General features: G+C 32.9%; 2 protein-coding genes across 2 annotated transcripts; one reads left to right on the forward strand and one right to left on the reverse strand.

Annotated features, from left to right (window-relative positions):
- Positions 1–10: 10 nt before the first annotated feature.
- Positions 11–8,754, reverse strand: LOC132544115 (ubiquitin-conjugating enzyme E2 R2-like). The gene is made up of 5 exons (XM_060207682.1): positions 8,463–8,754; positions 7,041–7,127; positions 6,650–6,747; positions 4,746–4,880; positions 11–3,818 (listed from the first exon to the last, which is right to left on the reverse strand). Exons 1-5 carry the CDS (start codon positions 8,637–8,639, stop codon positions 3,593–3,595), a joined length of 723 nt encoding a protein of 240 aa, XP_060063665.1. The 5' UTR covers positions 8,640–8,754; the 3' UTR covers positions 11–3,592.
- A 257-nt stretch (positions 8,755–9,011) lies between these two features.
- On the forward strand, positions 9,012–22,341 carry LOC132544193 (tyrosine-protein phosphatase non-receptor type 9-like). Its single transcript, XM_060207761.1, has 12 exons — positions 9,012–9,050; positions 13,626–13,769; positions 14,285–14,374; positions 15,275–15,399; positions 15,742–15,847; positions 16,086–16,196; positions 16,468–17,165; positions 18,046–18,206; positions 18,860–18,938; positions 19,387–19,537; positions 19,867–20,074; positions 21,439–22,341. The coding sequence occupies exons 1-12, from the start codon at positions 9,012–9,014 to the stop codon at positions 21,663–21,665; spliced, it is 2,139 nt and encodes a 712-aa protein (XP_060063744.1). The 3' UTR covers positions 21,666–22,341.
- The last annotated feature ends 1,543 nt before the right edge of the window (positions 22,342–23,884 follow it).

Raw genomic sequence — 23,884 nt, forward strand, 5'->3', positions numbered from 1 at the left:
TTTTACAATATATATTTTATATTTTACTACAACACCATCATACTTAGGGATGTTTGAAGAGAACACTCTGAATTTAATTTATATCAAGAAATTGGAAAAAATAAACCTTATGTTAACATGAAAATCACCAAAGCTAAATTACGTACATCATTACAGATTCCATGAACTATATATCTATCACTTACAGTTAATCAGTTATGCGATGAATAATTTTTATCATTCCATGTTGTGCATTTTTTTTTCTTCAAAAATACGTTTCCCAATTGCTGGTCTGAGATTTATTTACCTTCAGTGTTATTACAAAATATTTCAAACCAACGTTTATAATAATTCTGACAATGAATTCCTTACTAAAACAACAGTGGCCTTGGTTTATCAATACTGGTCAAGTCAGTGGGGTTTGTACCATCTTAATTTTTTTCTTAGCAACAAATGTCAACTTTGGTAACATATTTTTACAGTCATATTTTAATTTCTAGTTTAATCATATCTTTCATGCTTTGAACATTGAAATAATTAAAAAAAAGATAATCTTTTTTCAGTTGAATGAATACAATTTTCTTGAACATCCAAATCCAATAATTTGATAATCTGCAAAGACTGTGGCGACTTTCATAATATTTTCAACTCTAACAACTCAAAATCTTCACTTCAATTGTAAGAAATCAAATCATGGCAACTCCAGCAAACTACTCTTTTTTTCTAACATATTATATCTGTAATGAGTGGTAGTTAAAGAAAAGTCCCTCTGGGAAAAAAGTTATAAATAGAAAGACAGATTAAATAATAAAAACAATTTGGGTTCCTTTTTGGTAAATATCAATTAATTGAAGAAACAATTAAGCTTATTTGAAATTGGGGTAACAAAATTATACTACTTGAACATCTGAAGTAGTTTAGTGCACAAACAAAAAGACAATGGCCATTCAGACAAAACATGCACACTCCAAATGTCTTTACAACCACACTATCTACTCTCCTCTACTTATTCACATGCAGGTATTTAAATGCGACTTATACAATTATGTGAATGATCAAACGTGATAAATTAATTTTTCTTATGCTATTCTCTCATACCAGATCTCCATGCCTTGTTTCTTCACTTCTAGTGGAGAGCTTAAAAGAATGGAATTCTGGTGTGGGAGAAGACATCAAACTCTCACTCACTCATGCTCTTGCTGGCTATTGACCATATGTCAATGTACATTCATACCAAACACATATTACCTGAATATTACATACATTCATTTTGATATTTCACACATATTTACAAGGATTTTTTGAAATTCATATTTCCTGACCATCACAACTTGTTTACAATTTCATTTTAACTAACTCTGGTGATACCAAGAAACAGATTTTGCTGACACAAATATTCAAGGATATGTGAAAACAGACCTGTGGAAGTGGCCACTGTTAAATTGCAAGGCAAATGTCATCCAAACCACAATTTTACCAAACAATATCGTGACATTAGAAGTGACTTGCTGGCTAACCAATGCTAGACTGACAATAACTGTTTTCAAATGTGAACACCTACTTTTCTTTATACGTATCCATATTATTTCAATTTAGAAATGATTTAATTGTGTAACTGTGACATTGTGATGTTCATTTACTTGACATAAACATTCAGACAACAAGCATTTCATATCAAACATTTAACTTGTATGCATGAATATAATTTTTCTTCTTGAATCCTTTTTTTATATATATAATTTTGAAAATATTTTGCAAACTTCAAGGGTGAGAAATTCTTTGAGAAGTAATGGCTCTGGTAGAAATGACATTTACAAAATCCTTTCTGTCAAGTCTATAGATAGATCTACTAAAATTACACAACATCCCTTTTTAATTTCATCATCATCTTTATATATTGAAAATTAATCACCATTTTGTAATAAGTTAAAGAAGTCACAGAGGAAATGATCAGGTAAAGAAGAAAAAATGATGCTGTGACTGGCCTTTTCCCCTAATTTCCCTAAGAATAAGAAAACTAAACAAAATTCTCTTCTGTTACAGAATGTTTGATGTCATCTTTTCCCCGTCTTTGTAGTTTGCATACATGCATGCCATATCATTTAAGTGGACATTAAACTACATACTGTTACTATGAAACACACACATTTCAGATCATATCATTCTAACATACATAAAAGATGGAAAAACCACAAATTTACCCCAAACTTTTCAGATATTCAACAAACCTCTAGCATGTTTTGTAACATCATAATGTTTTGAATGTTTAAGCAAACTGCATGTATCACATAAAATGCTCTACAGCACCTGGGAATTTGTTTACACTTGATCAATGAAAATATGTCAACATACAAACAAAATCGAAGAGCAAGATCTTCATTTACAAATAACCGGGAATACAATAATTGGACAATGAATAATTAAATACAGCAAGACATACAGGTCCATTTATACATTACCAAACTGTTTCAATACCGAAAACTGTTATCACTTGTTACTACAATACAAGTATCGGTTTTTAAAGAAACTTAATATTTTTGGATATCTACATTCTATCCAACACCAACTGTTTGTACCAAGAAATTTTTTTTCATTATTTTTTAAAAGTAAATGTTTTCATTTCACAATTACTTTAATAAAAAATGTGAGTTTCATTTTTGTTATTCAGAAAGCAGAAATGAAGTTAAGGAATTTTGCTTAAATCGAATGATTTGAAATGAAATTTTAAAGTTTGGACACTAGTTTCTTCAATTGCAGAAAAAGTGAATGATTCGTGATTTGTAAGTTGATAAAAAACTTGTATTGAAAATCATGCTTTTCCATGCTACTAAGAGACTACAAATATCTATTCTTAATTTCCTACAGCTATCTTGGCTTCATTATATTCAATCCACAAGTACTTAAATTGTTTTAGAGTCAAATAGTCTAGAAATAATGAAGGGAAGTATTTGCTAATATCCAATTTACTAACTTAACAACAGTAATGAGAAATATTAAATTTGAAAACACACAATTGTGACCTGTATTACAAGGTACCAATAGTGCATAATCATGATCAGTATCCATTAAAACACTTGTAAGATCAGAATTCTATGGTTTGAGAGATATGTTTATTAGCACACCAGCCCTGTCTGTGTACCAATAACAAAGCAAATTTCTGAAATAATAAATTAATATGAAAAAAAAGAGAATAAAATTATTCATTTGCTTTTGAGGGAAAGAAAGCATAGGCCAAAACATCTCATTTTATATTTTTTTAAATATCTAATGTAAATCTTTTATAACATTCCTGATAACCAGTCTTGTTAGAGGTATAATGTACCTACAATTCTCTACTTAATAGCAGTAATTCATTTATTATAAATCCGAAAGTAACACCAAAGGGCTTAATCCAACTTCATGTAAAGCAAAGAAACAAAATCTAAGTTTGTCGTTGTTAAAGGGAAATATACACTTGGGAGTGTATTAATTCTCCAGTTATGGTATCATGATGTAAACATATAGGCAGTGACCAAGTTGAACATTCCCTGCTCTCTTCGTTTTTCCCTCACATTTATACAATGTTTCTTTTTTTCTCTCTTTTTCTTTGAAACAAATACTAAGACCATAACATTCAACCATTTCCAGAATCATATTGATCTTCTGCATAACAGTTATCCTCGTCCTCCTCCTCCTCATCGTCCATATCATCAGCATAGTCATCGTCGTCATAGAAGTCAACACAATCCATTCCAGTATCAGGAGGTTTGGGTTTAAATGTTACACAGTACTCCTGTAAGGTTGTAGGTACCTTTACTCCATCTTTGTTCGCCTCATCCTTTGTCCCTTCCACTTGTTTCCTGCAAAATTATAACATCATTTTCTATCAGCAAATAGCTCCTCAATATTATCAGTGATTTTTGGGACTCGGATTTTTGAGTCCTGGAGTCATACTTCCCTTGTGGCACTCAACACAAATTTTCAGATTAAACTATAGGTCTTCTGTGACGTTACCTCAGATCTTGTTTCTGCATATGGCAAAATGATTTTCAAAAGCAATATGCTTGTGACCCTATTGATAAATAAACAACAATTACATAAGCAGAAAGTGAAGCTTTGTCAGATTGGTGAAAGGAACTGTAAAATTTATCATTCTTACAAAACTCACAAGTCTTTGTGACTGTCAGTGCACCAGTTTCACATAAAATCTAGTAAATTAATGACACTTTACTTAGAATTTCACTTTGATTCTTAGGGGAAAAAAAATCAAGCAATTTCATTAACTCCAAGTTACAAAATAACCTTCAGGTCAGAAGTGTAGACATGATAATTTCAGTTGGTGTATGTATACATGACATATTGCTAGTAAAATTCAGTTAAGCATCAATGTATGGGTCTTATCATTTGTTTATAAACACTTTAAGTCCTTTCAGAGCTATGGTGGTGGGAATTCTTACAACCAATTCATGCTAATAATCAAAAGGACATTGAGAGATTTGTGGATAATATAATTAAAAAATCTGAAAGTATCTGAAGTCTTTCCACTCCAGCATTTTTATTCTAGCATATCTGAATATGAAGAAGTTAAAACAGAATGACCATTGCAGTCTGTGGAGAGAGGATCAAACAATTTTCAATTTTGGATTATGTTCTGTGAACTTTCTTTGAGACTGGTTACTTGGTTTTTGAGATATCTCACAATCACACCACAATGTCATGCAACACCTAAATTGACTGAATGCAAGCATTAGGTTCACTTTGACGTCATCGAGGAATGAGTTCTTTACCTGATTATATTTTCGTACTCTTTGTCCTTGCCTTTAGAATCCTTCCATTTCCTGTACATTACAGATGCATCAACATTGGCTGGAGAAAATGTGTTGGGCTCATTTAACAATGAAATTATACTAAGCAAGACCGTTCTGAAATACAAAGAACATTTCATTAAAAGACTAGTTCTGAATAATTAATAAATCAGTGCAAACATAATATGGTATATCATAATTACGAAGATTATCTGTTAATATGTCATGAACTGACTGAATGAAAACAATTTTCTCCAATCGAAAATATTTGGACAACTGTTCATGTGGATCATTCCTGCTGATGAATTGCATTGAAGAACATGAAACTTAGCGCTATTACTGTCAAGAAAAACTCACCAAGTTTGCATTGAAGGTTGCATGTAGTGTCTTTTTGTTAGAACTTCAAAACTGTTCAAATATATCTTTACCTAGATGTCATCTAAATTACACAAATTTTGATAAAATACAATCCTTTAAGATAAAATGTTACTGAATTGGTTGATATATACATAATTTCTGTAAATAGCAATGATGACTATAACTTTGTCCTTGGAACACTATAACATGAATACATTTGAGATATTGCTGTAATTGATTTTGGTATCACGTTTTGAAGTCAACAGACTGTTGACATTGATTTGAGACATGTGGTGGACATTTATTATTTCAGTAATTTCCCATGTCCTTCATTCAAATACCACATTTACAGCCTGGCATAATATCATGAATATTTTAGACCTCTGATCCCTGTGACCCTGAAAGTAAGTCAAAGTGTTTAACCTAAACAAACTTGATAGCTCTTAATCCCAACATGTATTGGTCAGTATCATGATTTCTCCTCTTTTCGATTAAAAAGTCATCAAGACAAAATGTATATAATTTTCTTTTAGCAAATATATTCTATAAGACAATTAACACTTCCAAGTTCAAAGCCAAGATTGTAAACTTGAAACAGACTTAAAGCCCCCCTGAAAATGAACACTTAATTCATTACAAATTATACTCCCTGCTGTTAAATATGTAGCAATTCTTTTATGGAGGAGTTGATGAGTGGGGCTTAATAACAATTTTTTTATAATACCATATGTATCTTGGTACAAGACTCATGATATGACACATGTAAAACAAGTAGCAAGATTAAGAGGATTTCAAGAATTTTCTTCTCAGGTTTTAATGGCCATGTGAGCTCATTAATATTTTGTTCTACTGTTTCTCATTCTATAATTGATTTGAAAGGTGTTCATTTGTGTATCTCTTGTACATTCTCTATCTCTTTACATAGTTTCATGTCTAATGCAGCAAATTTTGATGAGGACCTGGTAATTGTCATGGTTTTAGATCTGTCATAACTGAAGTATTATCTAACTGAAATAACTTCGCTTAAATTTTCAATTTGTTTCAACCAATGTGATGAAATACATGGTGTCTATTAAAAAGGAAAACAAAACTATTTTTATTTACAATTATGTTCAACCAGTAACATAAGCATTGTAGAAAAAGCTGTTTAGGGAACAAACACTGAGGGGAAACTTTTGTCACTAATGTAGCAGACATCATCTCCCTTCTGAAGTGCATCTCAGACCATGTTCCAGGGGATGCTGGTCTGACGTTCACACTTGAAGGAAGTCATCTCTACAGTCATACTGTATTAGTGATCATGGCTAGAGACAATTTGAAGGTGGCAGAAGCTGACAAGACTTTTCTGAAATGATGAAGTCATTTCAACTTACCTTTGGGATGCATTTTTGAGAGCACATAAAATGAGATAAATTGTATTGCTGGTTTTTTACAAACTTATTGACAAGCTCAACCAAGTCCTTTGGTTGATGTTACTATTGTGCTTGTCCCAGCAAGTTTTTATATAGACATCCAATGTGGTTTTGTACCTGACATTCTGCGTGGGATTCCATCGTTCTGAAGGAAGTTCTCCACTCTGCGGGTCGTCTACTGGGGGATGTAATATTGATATGCAAACATCTCCATTCTACAATAAAGCATATCCAAATGATTTTACGATAAAACAGATATGAAATTTTACTTCTCATGAATGTGTGTTGTTACTTATACAGGTCCTTGACAAAGATAACATTTACAATTTAAAATAAGCATATAAAGAGTGAAATAACATTTTGTTTGAAAAGTATTCTGGTCTAATCTGTTAATTTTATACAATGATTCTTTTAATAGTATATAAACACCTAATATGTAGTAGTATCTGGTACTTGCATATCTTTAATAACTTAAGTTCTTCATTAAGATTTATGAGACAGTTATTACCTCGTATACGTTTGGATGCCACATCTTTGACATAAACTTAACACTTGGAGGATTGTATGGATAATCTGCTGGGAACTTCATGTGGGCCTGAAAGGTAAATGTTTGGTACATTCATATTAAAACTGAGCCAGTCATGATACAAAATTTCAGCATTCATTACCAGTTAAAACGAGTGATCATTATTGTTTCCTTGTGCTTTTTAATTAATATAATTTAGAAATGGTGATAAAAAAGTAAACTTACAATCATAAGTGATAATTATAAACATTTTTTACATTTCCTTCTTTAGTTTTGCTCACAACACTCAGTACCATTGTCAGCCATTTTCATGGGAAAATCTTGAGTTGTATTTTCTTAAACCTCTAGTGACCATGGGTTTAATTTTAACCTATATATATGGTTGAATGATAGAATGTCCTTTATTCTAAACTTGCAGGAATGACAATTTCATACAAAAGATATTGACATTTGATCAATTGATACAGATGTTAAATTTTAATATATAAATGCAACTGGCATTTTATCAACACAATTGTTTGCATACCTTGATCAAAATTATTTTTTCCCTGCTATTATTACATCATTTCATATACGAAATGTACAAAGCAACATCCAGTATTTACATCAATTCAACAATACAGATAATAATTTTTACCCAGTACTTCAGACATTTTTTTTGGTAAACATTTCAATATTCATCTAATTGCTAATGATTGCATTGTTTAACATAAAAACTTCCTCTCCGTGTTGTATCCAATGAAATTGCCTTGTATTTAGACTGTAGCTCAGTAATCCTGCCAGCTTCTGCTTAGATAGCAGACGAGGGTTTATTATATTGAGAGAAAATGAAAAAATCATATCATCATGTAATATAAAATGAACTGGAGGTGAGGATTGTCTTCATGCCCTTGATAATCACATAAATCTTTAGAATGCTTATTTGTTAACAGCACTTCTTCTGAAATACAATAATACATCATTCCTGAGCTTAATTTGAATTATTGATCTATTAGCAAATGTTCAACAGTAATGAAACCTAAATTATATCTAATCATAAATAAACTTAAGTCGCCTGCTTTCATTTTCCATAATGACGTCATAGAGGAGTCCCCATTTTTTTCACAGTTATTGATCAAAAATGATTTCTCTTAGCAGACTTGGTCCTTTGCCAAAATTATTGATTTTTAGTTAAACTGTAGAGTAATTTTATAATGCAGACGGTTTCATCCACTAAAATTAATGAAATACCTATCCAAATAGACAACTAGAATTCTTTGTTTGCTTCAGGAAGTCAAATCATTGAACGGGAACTTGACCGAACAGGTTTCGTGACGCAATACTAAAACCACTTGAAACATTTCATTTTGGAAAATTTCTTCCTCGGTTCAGGGATTGATCCTAGCAATAATTCTGTTTTCACACCTTAAAATAACCTCCTTCATACAAGGTTCCTGGAGGTCCAAAGATAGCCACTTCCCACTCGAACAAATTCTCATCTTCTATCAAATTCACACGAAATCCTTCCACTGGTTCTTCTTTAATTTTCTTTAGTTCCAGCTGTAAGGCTTTCACTGCCCCACCTAAGGGACTCTGAGCCATTCCTTTTCTTCAAATTTCTTCCAGCAGAGTACAATTTTTATCAAATACGACAAAAGAAGGGTGGTTTCCGTGGTGTTCGCTCTTTGTTTTTGTTTCACTGAACTGCAATATGGCGATCAGGGTAAATGACGTCACGATTTTGCCAGGTATGGAAACGAGGTTTTTAGGGTGGGAAGGAGGTTGGTTGTCGTAAAGTTCATTTATTATTTAAAAACTTTATTAACTTGTATAACAAAGCATAGCTTATATGTGGTGATTTTTAAATATTTTGAATCTTAAAGATATTGTTGTAGTATTTAAAGAAATATTTGTTTACGACACCCTGTTAATGAATCCGCTGCGCAAACTCACTTCCGCAGTTTATTGATGAGGATGGCTGGCTGCGGGGGATTGTCAGCTGAAGAAGAAAGGGTAAGAAAAGCATTAAACAAAATTATTTCCTTTTTATTTTCATTGTTTATATTAATTTTGTTTATGTTTCATTGTAATTTTGTTTTCTCTGGATCGTAAAACTGACACTTTTGTAATTAAACGAAGACTAAATTCTCCTTCATAACATCCTTGACACCTCTCTCAAGAATATTTTCTTTGATCGCAAAGCAATAATCTAATTAGAGATGTGTTAAAATTATTCCACTATCCACTTAGTTGTCCTCTAAGAAATATCAGAACATGAATCGATTAACAGTAAATTGTATCCGGGAGTGTTCCAAAACGCATGTGTACATAGCTGATAGACCAATCCTTTATTTTCTTGAAATATGTTATAAATATAACAGTAGAGTTGTATGACTATAACTATGGTTGAAGTTCCACTTACATAAAATCGATATATACAGAAATAGTGTTATGTCCTCTTCAAAAGAACATTCAACCTTTTGTTCTCAAAAATATGAATGTTTTATGATTTGAATATCTATGAACTAGGAAGTGTAAATTCAAAACGTATATATATATTGTGAAGATTTTTCATCAATCTAGTAAGAATACACATGTGTAATACATTTGTACTCACCAGACAAAAGGACAATGTACTACAAGCAGCTTCATAATGATATTGTCCCCATAAATGAATAAAGCTTATATCACAACCAGTTAAATGATTATGTGTGATGTATTGTTGACTATACTGTCACTGATCTATTGTAACTTGTTGTGATACATGTATACAAACTTCTATCAAAATATTTCCATATTAGAATTACCCAACCTGTAGAAAATGTTTGGAGATACTATTGACAAAGAAGTGCACATGGAGATGCTATTGACATAGATGTGCACAAACTCATTTGCTTGAGAAAAAACGTCATTACTACCTGAATAATGGGTTGAGATTTTATCCATATTCAGTGTTTTGTAATTGCTGGCCATGCCCTTGTAATTTACGTTTTCGTCATCAATAAATTTATCAATTATATCCATTAGAGACCAGATAGCGATCATAACCATCCCATTTTCTTTGCATCAACTTGCAAAATTAAGCTGCCGCTATAACTAATAGCTATGGTTGAGAACTAGATTTTGATGTACTTGATTTTACAGAACTTCTATATGTAGTAGTGTTAACAGACATTTCAGATTTTTTTAAACAATATTTTTTAACACAAAGTCAGAGTCAACTGGTGTAAAAGCCAGTCCTGTATATTCTTTTGCAATTCAGCGATGCAGGAAAACGATTAATGCATGTTATCTAACATACCCTTTTCCAACACAACATACAAATCCTGACTTTGGTGTCAGCTGTGTTATTAACATGGGTATATGCTGGATTAGCATATGTTATGTAAGCTCTTAACAATAAACAATTGTAGGTTATCCAATGCAGCATGGCAGTCTCAAAATCTCTTCAGATGTTACTTTATGTATAATAAATTATTTGTGGACATTTTCTGCATGCTTTGACTTAGATGATGAATAACTAACAGATGGCCAAACACCTGTCCTTTAACATGTTGTTGTCAAGCCTAATATGGTTATCTTATTGACATAATTTAGAAATATATTTACAAAACATGCTACTTACCATGCTTATTCATTGATATCTGCTTTAGTATGAAAACAGAGAGGTAATTATCAATTTAGCAGTCTTGTAGCTGTAAAGACTTTAATTTTGATTTACTCTTGAATGAAAAACTCAGATTTAATTTAGTAACTTTTGGGAATCATATATTTGAGTTCTGGACTCAAGCTTTTCTTGCTTGCTTTTCACTCAGGTTTTGAGAGTTTACTATATCTCATGTTATTGGGACTCATAAAAGTTTTGGAATTGGTGTTGTGGGCTTGCATGACAAAATCCTGCAAAAATTGTTGTTAATGTATCAGTTATGTAGAATACTTGAATTGTCGTAATTTTGTGTGCAGAATATTTTTGAATGACTACAATTACTTACAAATTGCAAAGTAGCATAGTTTTACTACTATTTCAGTATTGCTTGAAATCAATTATTGTTTGATATCTGTATAATAGATTCTTTTATAAGTTACAGCCAATCCAAACTTTCCTGGATTTGGTTTAGTCAAACACATATTTTATGATTATTCTTATAAAAGAGCCTCTGAATCTCAATTTGAAATTTAAATTGTTCAAAATAGTACCTGTTAATATGGTGGACTGAAATATATTGGTATGTAGTATTGCAGCCCTTCTGATTTATTTCATAGAACATTTTAGAGATCTAGTACATTTCAGGAAAAGTCTATTGATTCCTTACCATCTTGTAATCTACATTACATCAGTGCTAATACCCTTCACAATGGTCATTTATCTGATGAAGGTGACCATGTTGTCATCAAAACATCACACTCAAATCTTCTACTGGTTGTGTTATAAGAACTATTCTGTAGATCTAGTACAAGTTGTAAAATTCAGACTTGATTTGTAAAATGTTAACAACAAATCATCCCCACTTATTTTACTTTGGTCGGAATGTTGTGAATATTAATTGTAAGGGGTAGTAGTTGCCATAAACAAACAGTTGGATGATACTAGTCCCATGTCATGGCACTAGTCTCATGTCAACTCATGCAAAATTGATAGCATTAAGGTCTGGCAAATTTTATGTAGAAGCATCCCTGTGTCTTCATAAGGTTTATTTTTTGTTCACCTGTCATGAACACTCATATTTAGCAGTGAGAAATACATATCTTATTGTTATTGTTTCATTGTAAGCCATCAGAGCCAGTTATGTTATTTATTACTCAGAATCAGGATGTGGGGTTATTACAGGGAAGTGAAATATTACAATGAATGAGCTTATTGTTGGATAAAGTAAATATGGCCGATGTTATGAGTTGGTTGACATTGTGTAACTTGGAATATATTCTTCATATAATGATACATACTAGTGGTCATTACGTTGTAGCTACAGTGTGTATATATATAGGCAGTGCAGGCCCTTCAGTGCACTCTCTTTTATTGTCCCTGTCACTGTTGTTTTCCTTGACCCAAAAACTTGTACTCGAGATTGAAGTTTCCGGTGTACTACAGATACAGATCTCTGTGCTTATGTTACATGTATATCAGGGCTTACAATTGAGCTTTGTCTAGTAGTGATTTCTGAAGTCAGATAACAGTTTTCCCAGAATTCAGTGTCATTATCATATTTTTGATAATAGATGTATAAGTCCTTTCAAATCTGAAAGTGGAAGCTAGGGCCATTGTTGAAATTTGATAAAAACATTTAAACTTTGAAGGGGAATGCTTAATACTGGCTGTAGAATTAAATGCATTCGAAAATCTGTAAATGCCTCTTATCCTATAATAGCCTGTTCAGTATCGTAATAATTCATGTTGCAAATATACAGCACGTGTCATGTCATGTAGTATAAACCAATAGTGATATGCATATCTCAGCCAAGTCAAAACAATCATAGGTAATTAGGAGAATCGTTTGCTTATCCAGGTACTAAATAGAAGCTGAACTTTAAAGTGTGTCCCTTTACATGTATATATGAAACAATTTAATAATTTTACGAGTAAGTAATTTTTACAAATGCATGTGATTAGGAGCAATTTCATACTAACTTGTCATAACAGGTGTTTTCCAACTTCAAGAATAGTTTTCTACATCCTCATTGATCACAAACCAGCATATTCCTCTTTAGATAAAAACTATTAAAGAAATCACTATAACCGACACATAGCCATGTGATCAAAAAATTATATTAGCAGTAGTTTTGTAAGATTTTCTCTGGTGAGTCCAGAGCGCCATTAACAAAAAAAAGTACAGTTACAAAGAGATACAGTAGGTTCTCTAAATTTGAGTGGTTCAACAGAAAAGGCAGGAGTCCAGGACGCAAATATTTGAATCCCTAAAATTGCTGTGCATTTGCAATTTCGCATAACAGTGTATTGTGCAATATGTTTTGTAATGGATGGGAAAGGTCTGAAAATAATTGATTTTAGTATCCTGCAGCAAAAACAGCTCATTATGTAAAAAAAAAGAAAATATTACATAATTGTTACAGATATTGACATAAATGAAAATTGACCTTAGAAAATTATAGTTCATCTGCAGATTGAAGTGGCACTTTAGAATAATTTGGTAGAGTTAAGTACTGCAGAATCAATTAAAATTTTGGTCATCAATAAACATTAGTTATACATAGGCTGTATTATGTAAGCAATTCATCCCAACTAAATGTGTTTGGATCATACCAGTGAAAAACATATTTTCAGAATTTACAGGATCATCAGACCTATAAATTTCCCTTATAATTAGTGCTATATATACAAGTGAATTCTTGTTTAATAGATAGTGCAAACTATACCACTGTTTAAAAAAAAGCAAAATTAAATCGTTATATATACTGATAGATGTTTCCCTTTGAAATTCATTTTTGTTAGATATATGGTATTTTCTACAAATATCCTATAACAAAAATATGTATTGACCTTTATAGTAGGTCACTCAATCTACAAATATTGTTTCTTACTAACATTTGTCTTTGGGTGTGCTGTTAAAGTATGAAACGCTTTGGTTACAGGAAGTTAACGGTTTCCTTGAGAGGGTGAATAAGCTTAGAGAGGATGAGAACAAGGATGTCATCTCTAAAAATACAGCAGTCAAGTTTCTGATGGCCAGGAAGTTTGATAGACAGAGAGCACTGGAGCTGTATCTTAATCACGAGGTGAGTATATATACAGGCATAGACAATACTCTCACAGTAGCGACACATATTACACCCAAAATATGTATCACTCCTCAGTTTTTGTGGTTCATTCAGGTCAAGCTTGGATTGTACTTAATGCAATGTAAATTGTTGCATGCATGTTTATATTATTTATGCACTGTGCATGTTGGATTGGGTCGGCATTCATGTCATGTAAGGGTTCTTCCTTAGGAAAATAATTAAAGCAAAATAAAATAAGATTTCAAATACAAATGCAAGGTTAATATATTTCAGCTTTTAATTATTATACCATATTGACATCAACACTTATTTATGTAGGTATTAAGTGTTTATTTGACAAGTAAAAACAGTACTTCTAAAGTTTGTTTTTTATTGCTGGGTTGCGAGGGATTGGTATCCCCTGGACATACTGGCTTAAAGAATGCTAACTTACCCTGCAGTGAACATTTTGTGTGAATTGATAGGGATTTTGGTGATTGTTCCTGTAGCTGATGGTGAATTATCTATTTCAGAGTACCAGGCGTCGAGAAAGTTTGGTCAACATTTATCCATTGGATGATTGCCTGAAACAAGAATTGAACACAGAGAAACTCACTATTCTGGTATGTGTGTTCATCTTAACCATATTGTTGCTGTTTGATGAATAAAGATGTAAATGAGATTTATAGTCATTTTTTGCTATAGGTAGCAAGTACTGAACTACATGAAACAGTTGACAAAATACAAAAAAAAAACTGCTGATTAAAATGTTATAATAAAATTTGAAAATTGATGTTTCTGTAAAAAAAAAAAAAAGTGGATTTTGATCAAATATGGTCAAAAGAATCCTTAGGGTAGCAGAGCAAGTATTGTATAAATGTTGGATGTTGGCTCTCTGGATGGATGGGGACCAAAAGGGTAAATAGAGCAAATTCTTTAAAATCCTACGTCTCCTGAAGGAATGATTGGATTTTGCCTAAATTAAGTGTTAAGCATTCTTAGGTGAAGAGGAATGAGTTTTGTGTAAACAATGGGTCTCCCAGCCCCCTGGGGCCAAAGGGCTGGGCCCAGTAAGGGAAATGGAGCAAATTCAGCTCTTATTGGAATGGTTGGATTTTGCCAAAGTTTTGTCTGAAGCATACTTGAGTAAATTGAAATCAATTTTGTATAAATGGACTGATGGGTCTAGATCTAGACTCCTTGGGATGGAAGGGGCTTTTTGAATGGATATGGTTCATATTTACCCATAGTATCATATCATCAAGTTCTACACCTGATCAGATTCTGATGTGCATAGAATTGGGGCATTCAGGTCATATGAAAAAATTCTAGTTTAGATAATCAAATACACTTTACAGAAGAAATTCAACTTATTAGACCAACTATATTATAGGCATTTCATATACATAGAAGTGTATCCTTCTTTACCTTTAATAAAGTCTACATTATATACAACTATGTTACTCTATGCCTGTTGAGCTATACATGTCCTGGATATGAAACATTTTGAGTTGATATTACAGCCGGGTAGAGATAGACATGGTGCAGCCATTGCCTTGTTTACAGCCAGACTTCATACACCTGCTTGTACATCACAACAGCTAGTTCTCAAGGGACTCATCTATCAACTGGATGCTGCACTCGAAAGGTAAACTCTTTGTTACTAGGTTCCAGTAAAGACTTTGATGTATCAATTGGTAAACAGCGTAATAGTGTAATGTAAAGTTGCTATTATTTGGTGAGAAAGGACTAGAGTTATATTTTTGTAGTGAAAACGAGGCATTTTCACAGAAATCCTAAAGCACGTTTGGAAATACCAGTTGAAAATAACTGGGATGACTTATGAAGAAACTTTTCACCTTTAGTGAAAGTAAATTTAAAGAATTTATGCATTTGAATAGTTGCATGCTTACTTTTGTTTGTTTTAGTACTTTAAATTTTGAAACTAGGAGTATTCAAAATGAATTTATAATCTTGAAAATATTTTCAGTCTGGAAACTCAGAGACATGGCCTGGTGTTTATCTATGACATGACAGAATCAAAATACAACAATTTTGACTATGAGCTGAGTAAGAAGATCCTCAATATGTTAAAGGTAAAAATGACTATTTAAAGTAAATATGTGTTTGTATTTAACTGGGGTCACTTTTCTGAAGGGGTCTAAAGCCATGTCCGGCCTTCCTCTGTTAGTTCTGAAGGAGTATACGTAGTAGCCAGGTCAGTAACCAGCAGCTATATATTATGCAAAGTGTCATCAAATTAATATAGATGTAAAATATTATTGCTGGAAATGTTTTTAGATACACATCAGATGTTGGTTGTTTTGATTGTAGGGAGGGTACCCTGCCAGACTGAAGAAGGTTCTTATTGTTACTGCACCACTGTGGTTCAAGGCTCCATTCAAGATACTTCGACTTTTTGTGAGGGAGAAACTACGAGACCGTGTAAGTCATCTCTCCTCCAAGTTAAGGCAGATTTATACCCTGTCTTACACATACTTTAATACATTTTATGTTGTTCAAATGTTGGCATTTATTTGTACAAAACATCTGAAGCCCTATAAAGAAATCTTGAAAATTAAAAGGTAAATGAAAAAAATGAAACATAGGTGAAGTGTAGCTACAGAAATGTTGAAAATGATTTTATAAAGTGAAATTGTATTACCTTGCATTGCAAGATTCATGATGTGAAAGATTTTCATTTTGTTTGTTGCAGGTGTACACTGTAAGTTTAGGGCAGTTAACACAACATATACCCAAGGATTCACTGCCTCAGCAGTTAGGAGGCAGTGCCCCAGACACGCATGGGTCATGGCTACAAGTGTGTGCCAAAGTTTGCGCCAATCAAACTGCAGACATTGATTCTTACTTTATGACATCTAAGAAAACTGTCGAACAAAATTCACGTGAATCCGTGTCTCGGAGGAGCTTGTCGAGTGATATGTCTGATAATTTGTTGATAAGTGACATTGATTCAGAGGAATCAAAAGAAACAATAAATGAAAAACACAACTGTGAGGACAAAGAAAAAGAGATACAAATGAATGGGGATGAGAAAGCAGAAAAAGAAGTGACAGTGGAAAAAGAGGATTCCTGTGTGAATAACTCGGGCAAACGACGTCGAGAATCAGATCCTATAATGGAATCAGGAAGTGTGAAAAAGACAGTTGATTCAGCCATGGACTGCATTAATTCTGAAGCCATTGACCAAAATTTAGAGATTCCCAAAAAGAAACGCCCTTTGTCAGGAAGTTCAAACAACATGTTTGAGGACTCTGTACATCGACCTGAAACAGGAGGGCTAACTTTAGATGAACTTGCAGAACATTGTCGGAATCTCAAACGAAAAGGAATGTACCAAGAATATGCTTTAATCAAGTTAGAACCACCTATGGGCACATTCAATGTATCAAAGTAAGCATTACTATGACAGGCCTGAAGTACATGCTACCCAATGTCTTCTTCCTATTATATAAACCCATCTCTAATATACATGATATAGTGAATAAAGTACCTAATGCTGGTATCTGGACTTTGAGATGTGACCTTTAGCGCAATAAGGAGTGATCTCTGACACAGGATGATGTGACCTCTTACCCAGAGTATTGTCTCATATCGCATATACAGGATGGCATGGCCTCTGAAACAGGGTAATGCTACCTCTGACACAAGATGACATGACCTCTGATACAGGGTGATGCTACCTCTGACTGGGGATGGCATAGACCTCTAATACAGAGTGATGCTACCTTGTATACAGGATGGCATGACCTCCGATACAAGATAATACTACTTCGTATTCTTGATGACATGACCTCTGATACAGAGTGTTGCTACCTCTGACACAAAATGATATGACCTCTGATAAAGGGTAATGCTACCCCGACACAAGATGACATGACCTCTGAAACAGAGTGATACTACCGGTACTTCTACCACAGGAAGCATGATTCCTGATACAATATGTCGCCTCTCGCACTGAAAGGGGTCAATCCTCTGAAGTGTAAAGTCTGACTTTTGTTTGAAATCTGCTCATAATGCCAACTATGTTATCGTTAATTTTCAAATCTTTATTTCTAATCTCTTAATGTATGAAATGAAGGGAACTATTTGAAAAAGGAAGGAAAGATGAAGGAAAGGAAAACCTAGTTATGTTTTCTTCTTTAGAAGTTGTCTAGATATGACTCATGCTTGAGTATGATTTATTATAGATAATGAAGTCTTAAACTTTGACACAAAACACTGTTCATGTACTGTATAGAAAGCCCATACAATTAAAACTTTTCATTGGTAGAGCCAAATACAACTTGCCGAAGAACCGATACTCTGATGTGCTGTGCTTTGACCATTCACGTGTTTGCCTACCCATAAAGGAGGGGGATCTGTCCTCTGACTACATCAATGCCAACTACATGGATGGCTATCTGCAGAAACAAGCCTACATATCTACACAGGGTAAGATTTATGTTTATGAATTTTAGGGTATAAAAAGTCTTCTATATCTTTATGATATAGAAATCCAGCATATTGATCAGTCCAATAAGGATTTTGGTTGCGATGGTTCAACATTTTCTTATCATTGTATTTTACATTTCCATGAATTTGGATATTAACTCTTATGTTATGATATACACTGATTCAAAGCAGGGGTTATGATAACAACATATAGATTGATAAATATCTATGTACACGGAAACTATGGACAATACAATTACTTTATAGAAGATTAAGAAAATAAAGAATGTGTTGTAAGTTTATGAAGTCTTAAAAATTGTCAAAATTCTACAGTGCTATTCTCCATGTCCCTTTGACAAACATTAAGAAGAGTTTTATATTTGATTACTTCCTGAAGGTGCTACTTTGAATCAGAGATTAAGGGCACCTCTTGGTTTACAGGGATAATGCTGTAGCTGTGAAGATTAAAGTTTATATTTAAGTAATACATTTCTATTTTTCTTGTCGGAATGTAGAAAAATTATTTTTACATTGAAAACTATGGTGATAAAGATATTTTGGGTCTTTTGATCAAAACTCCATGAAGTTTTAATACATTTTGTATATAAATACATATTTATCAATCTAAATCCTAAATATTGTTTCCATTTAAGGACCACTTCCAAAGACATTTGGTGACTTCTGGAGAATGGTTTGGCACTGCCAAGTGATGGTCATTGTCATGACAACGAAGTGAGTTAGAAACTTTTTCTGCATATAATTCTTTTAAATAATTGTTACTGGGTTACAGAATGTTCCTCAGCATGTTTATAATGGTAATCTATTTACTGTATAGTATTTATTGGAATTTATTGTTGCTATAATTACAGTCAATGAAGATAGTGAAAATTAAAAGCCCATCAAATAGCCAGAAATAACAATTATGCCTGTATACATGAACATTCAGAAACATGCATAAAATTTATAAAACATATACTAGACCAAAGCTGTGTATAACCATGAAATATTAGCTCTACAGTTGATTAATAAGGAAATTATACTTTGCATCTAGAGATGTAAATTAATACAGAAGTTGATGGAATTAAAAGCAAAATAAAAGAAATGGACTCTTTGTCATTGTTTTATTCACACCAATTTATTTGATCCATGGAACTTTATCCCATCTATGCATGATTTTCAGGGCAATAGAGCGTGGTAGGTTAAAGTGTGGTCAGTATTGGCCAGTGGAGGAAGATGCTGAGGATACCTGTGACGAGTTCCTCATCATCAACACTGGAACCGAACAACACCAGGACTACACAGTAACAGGACTCTTCCTGCACAACACAAAAGTATCTACACATGGATTCTATTTTCTACATTTGTGCACTTCAGTGTATTTATATATTCTATGTGTATTGAAATGACCTGATATTGATGTGGAAGGCTTAAGCAGATAAATAATTTCTGATTGGTGTGTGATGAGGTAGGATACTGTCATTTAGAATGTTTAACATGATCTCATTTCCCCAAGTAAGGGTAATTTTTTTGTACTGATATAAAAAATGGAAAATTTAAGGTGTGTTAACTTCATAGTTAATACAGGTATCTCATTAGTGATGTATGCTGTTTCCTGTTTGGATATCGATAACCGAAAGATATTATAATTATGTGTTTGTAGACAGATGAGTCGCGTCACCTGACACACTTGCAGTTCACTAGTTGGCCAGATTATGGGGTCCCATCATCGGCAGCAGCCTTCCTGGACTTTCTACACCGTGTACGATCCTGCCAGGCTGATGCCACAACTCGCCTTGGTAATGCCTGGCAGGGTCATCCACTAGGACCTCCTATGGTCGTACATTGTAGTGCTGGGATTGGCCGTACAGGTTAGTTTTCAACTTGTGAAGCACCTTTTTGAAGGGGAGGGAAGGGGGGTGGGCAAAATAGGTTTACCCAGGTCTGACTATTTAATTGCGTCCCATTGTAAATCAGTATCATATCTTAAGAACCTCTCAACAGATTTTGTTCATAATTACCTCAGTGTGTCATAGCATCATATTCACTAAATGATCAAGCAATCAATTTCATTTTCTCATAATTGAACACAAATGATAATTAAAAACTCCCAAGTTGTCATTGACTTTGTTAAATAAGGGGAAGAAAAATGTGTCATGCACCCTAGTAAAAGTTAGTGATCAATTTGCCATATGTCATGCCAGTGTGGCTGTTTTGTTTCTATACAAACTTTGGGTTGTACATTTTGGGAATCTGATGGAGAAATGAAACAATTTTGAAATAATAATACCTGCAATACTGTATAATTTGCAGAAAGCACATACGACTTTCACTATGACATTCCTTAAGCTTTACAGCCATGAAACAGAAATAAACACATGGAATGTGAATAGGTATCATTGACAGAACATTATCATCATCAGATGGGAGCTATTCAAATCATCTATGTCCTCAATCTATCCTTCTGTCAGTAAACAAACCTTGTCACTTTTTCTTGAGAAGTGTTGGATAGATCTTTTACAAAATTTACGTTTAGGTTATACTTTGTCCTTTCACCGATTTTAGTTGGAACTGATTTAGACAATGAGCTATTTATCAGGAAATACAGGATGAATCTTTCTCAAATTTCATTTTCAAATTCCCTTGGTGTTTTGTTGTGCCTTTAGATTTCGGGACTGGTCAATGAAAAATGACTGACAATTGTCCATCTTTTGATTTTGACAATGAATGGATTTTTTTCATATCTTATATGTAGGTTCCTCTTGGTCTGTAGTTGTGACCTATTGATTTTGGGACTTGTCAGAATACAGGTGACCATCTTGGATTTGACAAAGATTATTATCACTATTTCTTAAAGAGGAATTTCTTAATTTCATGTTATTAAGAGCAAGAACAAAGGAGAGAATAGAAAAGAAGGGAAAGGATCAAACTTTTCAAGAACAAACAGGATCATGAATAAAAGTGGTTTATTTTCGAGTCCTGGGGTCAAGTACATGTTTTACTGGATTAACCCTGATCTTGGTGATATGTAAATATCGAGACATGAGAAAGGAAGTGGGATGTGAGCATGCAAGACATATATGTACAAATTTAATGGTTGTACATATTAAGAAATTAATTGCCATATTTAATAGTAAAAAAAGAGAACATCTGGATTCAAACAAATTGTAAATCTTTGAATCATTGATGTATTGGTGATGTCAGTTCCTTTGAATTGTCTCTATCTGTGTTACAGGTACATTCATGACAATAGATATTTGTCTCAGAAAGTTAGAGGACACAGGACGCGTAGATGTCCAGGAAACTGTACGTAGGATCAGGTCACAGAGGGCCTTCAGCATCCAGATGCCGGACCAGTATGTGTTCTGTCACCTAGGACTTATAGAGCATGCAATGAGGCAAGGCAAGCTTCAGGAAATTGACTGGACAGGATTCGACGAAAGTGACAGTGATAGTGAATAAACTTCATAGATTTTGAAATATCAGGAGGTATCTTTGTTATGATATTTGTCAGTGAAAAAGATTGAATCTAATTCTTAGGATATTCTACAGTGTCCCACATTGGTAGAATTTCTGTGAATTTTGCATTGAAGTCACAAGCTAATAAAAAGTCATGTTGTTTAAAGGGCAAAGTATTGATGTGAAGGATTTTGATAATAAAGAAAATGATAAGAGGTTCAAAATAAAAAAGACAACACTTATCAAGTAAGAATTAAGGCTTAAAAATTACTAGAATGTGTCAGGATTTAAAATCACAGGAAAAGGTATGTACTAGTAAAGTGTTTCCTATTCTTTGTTCAGTATCTGTGATACTCCGGGCTTAGCTCCAGTGTTGTTTGCTTATGTTGAACAACAGATATTAGGCTAAAGAGTGAAGGAGTAGTTTTGTCACTAGAATAAGATGGATTACTAGAGATTTGTGGAATTTTGTAAGTCCGCACAATTTTTCAGCAAATATACGAATGTATAATGACAAATACTGCATCTATTTTGCTGTTTGATATATTTCATGTAAGATTATAAGTTACTGTAGCATGTTGGAGTATTTCACAAGTCAGCAGATCATGTTATAAATATGGAATATTGTTGGTCACTAAACATCTACCTGCCCAGTGTTTTATCACTGATCAAATGTACATCAAAGATTTAATGCATTAAAAATTATTAAAGATCAATATCTAAAATATTGCTGATTTCCATCAATAATAAATGATGTTAGTATAGCCAATAATTGTTATTGCTTAATGAAAAAATAATGCAAGTCGAAAAGTTTGTGTCAGATTGTATAAAATATGCTCAAGCAGTGTCAATCTGTTTATAACTTAATAGAATAAATTTTGAAATGAAGCTATATATACATACCAAAACAAGTAAGGTGTAACAGATACATATATCTGTTGGAGTGCATTTATACTGTTGTTAATCAAGTTACATTAGAAATAATTTCTTTTATGTCTTTGATTTGGGATGCTGACAAATTTGAAGAATTTTGGTACATCTGTTTGTTACAATGGCTTTTAAAAGCATTCTCATTGACAGATACAAGTAAAGTTGTAAAGAAATGTTGGGGAAATGAGACTGAATATGTCTGAAATTGAATAATGGATATGTGTGTACTAAATTACCTAATATGAATGGTGAAGATATATTTAGTCTGTAAAACATTCTGAAATTTTGGAAAATGAATGAATGTAAGTCACCATATTTGATCATTGCATATGCAATTTTTTATGTACCTTGTGAAAGCTGCTGTAAACTAGCACAAAATGTCAACATGTGGATGTTTTGATATGTGAGTGTATGTTCTGGGAACATAGATTCAAACAAAATATTCAGTAATACTGATGGTTTGTCTTGAGTGAGTTGCAGTGTAAGACCATGTGGTTTGTGGTAAAGACTCTAGGAATGTACATGTTTGCCTATTTCATCATTTGGTGAAATTGTCATGTAATTGCTTCAGAAAAAAAAAAGGGAAAAAATGGAATTCTTTATCACTTTATCTATTTATAGTTCAAAACACAACAGTAGTGTAACATCACTATCACGGCAAACATATGAAAATAAACTGGTCCTATGTAATGAGCACATGATCTGGAGTTGCTTTATTGGGATCAATTCTTCTAAAATATTTTGCCAAGAAATATTTATCTTTTTAATGTGGATTCTGTATAAGTACTGAGCATGCTAAAAGCTGTACTGATGGTAGAAGACTCTATTATGAAGACTGTACCATTTGTAAAGATTTATTTAGATTTACCTTGTTGTAAATGTTAAGGAATCCATATGTTTGTATGTCATATATTTATATCAGCAGTATTTCTCACTGTATTGATAGTGGGCTGTTCAGGATGAAAATGTATTGTGATTTCTTCTTGTTGAATATGATGATGAAAATGTACATTTACTAGTTTCCCACCATTGCTACCACACAGGACTTCACTCAGGATAAGTATTCTGTTTTAAATCCCTGATTGGCTGTGTGTTGCAAACTAAAATGAGACTTGAACCTATGTCAAGAGTTACTGCCCTTTGCTTGTATTTTTTCACTTGGATAAGAAGTGAATAACTTCCTGAGAGCTCTCTCTTATAACCATTAACTCCTGTAGATGGTTGGCTTAAGTACAGAATCAGAAATTTAGCATTGTTGATTAAATTTTCTCCAGAAGCAAATAAGTTGTGAA

Source organism: Ylistrum balloti, unplaced genomic scaffold, assembly GCF_031769215.1.
Source record: "Ylistrum balloti isolate Yb309-2 unplaced genomic scaffold, AGI_CSIRO_Ybal_v1 Utg369782, whole genome shotgun sequence".
Lineage (NCBI taxonomy): Eukaryota > Metazoa > Mollusca > Bivalvia > Pectinida > Pectinidae > Ylistrum > Ylistrum balloti.

Excerpts from the sequence above, each read along its gene's own strand:
- LOC132544193 (XM_060207761.1), top strand. The coding sequence starts at position 9,012 with ATGGCTGGCTGCGGGGGATTGTCAGCTGAAGAAGAAAGG. Across the intron at positions 13,770-14,284 it reads AGCTGTATCTTAATCACGAG|AGTACCAGGCGTCGAGAAAG; the intron begins GTGAGTATATAT and ends TATCTATTTCAG. Across the intron at positions 15,400-15,741 it reads CTGGATGCTGCACTCGAAAG|TCTGGAAACTCAGAGACATG; the intron begins GTAAACTCTTTG and ends AAATATTTTCAG.
- LOC132544115 (XM_060207682.1), bottom strand. The coding sequence starts at position 8,639 with ATGGCTCAGAGTCCCTTAGGTGGGGCAGTGAAAGCCTTACAGCTGGAA. Across the intron at positions 4,881-6,649 it reads AATCCCACGCAGAATGTCAG|AACGGTCTTGCTTAGTATAA; the intron begins GTACAAAACCAC and ends TTTGTATTTCAG. Across the intron at positions 3,819-4,745 it reads GAGTACGAAAATATAATCAG|GAAACAAGTGGAAGGGACAA; the intron begins GTAAAGAACTCA and ends ATAATTTTGCAG.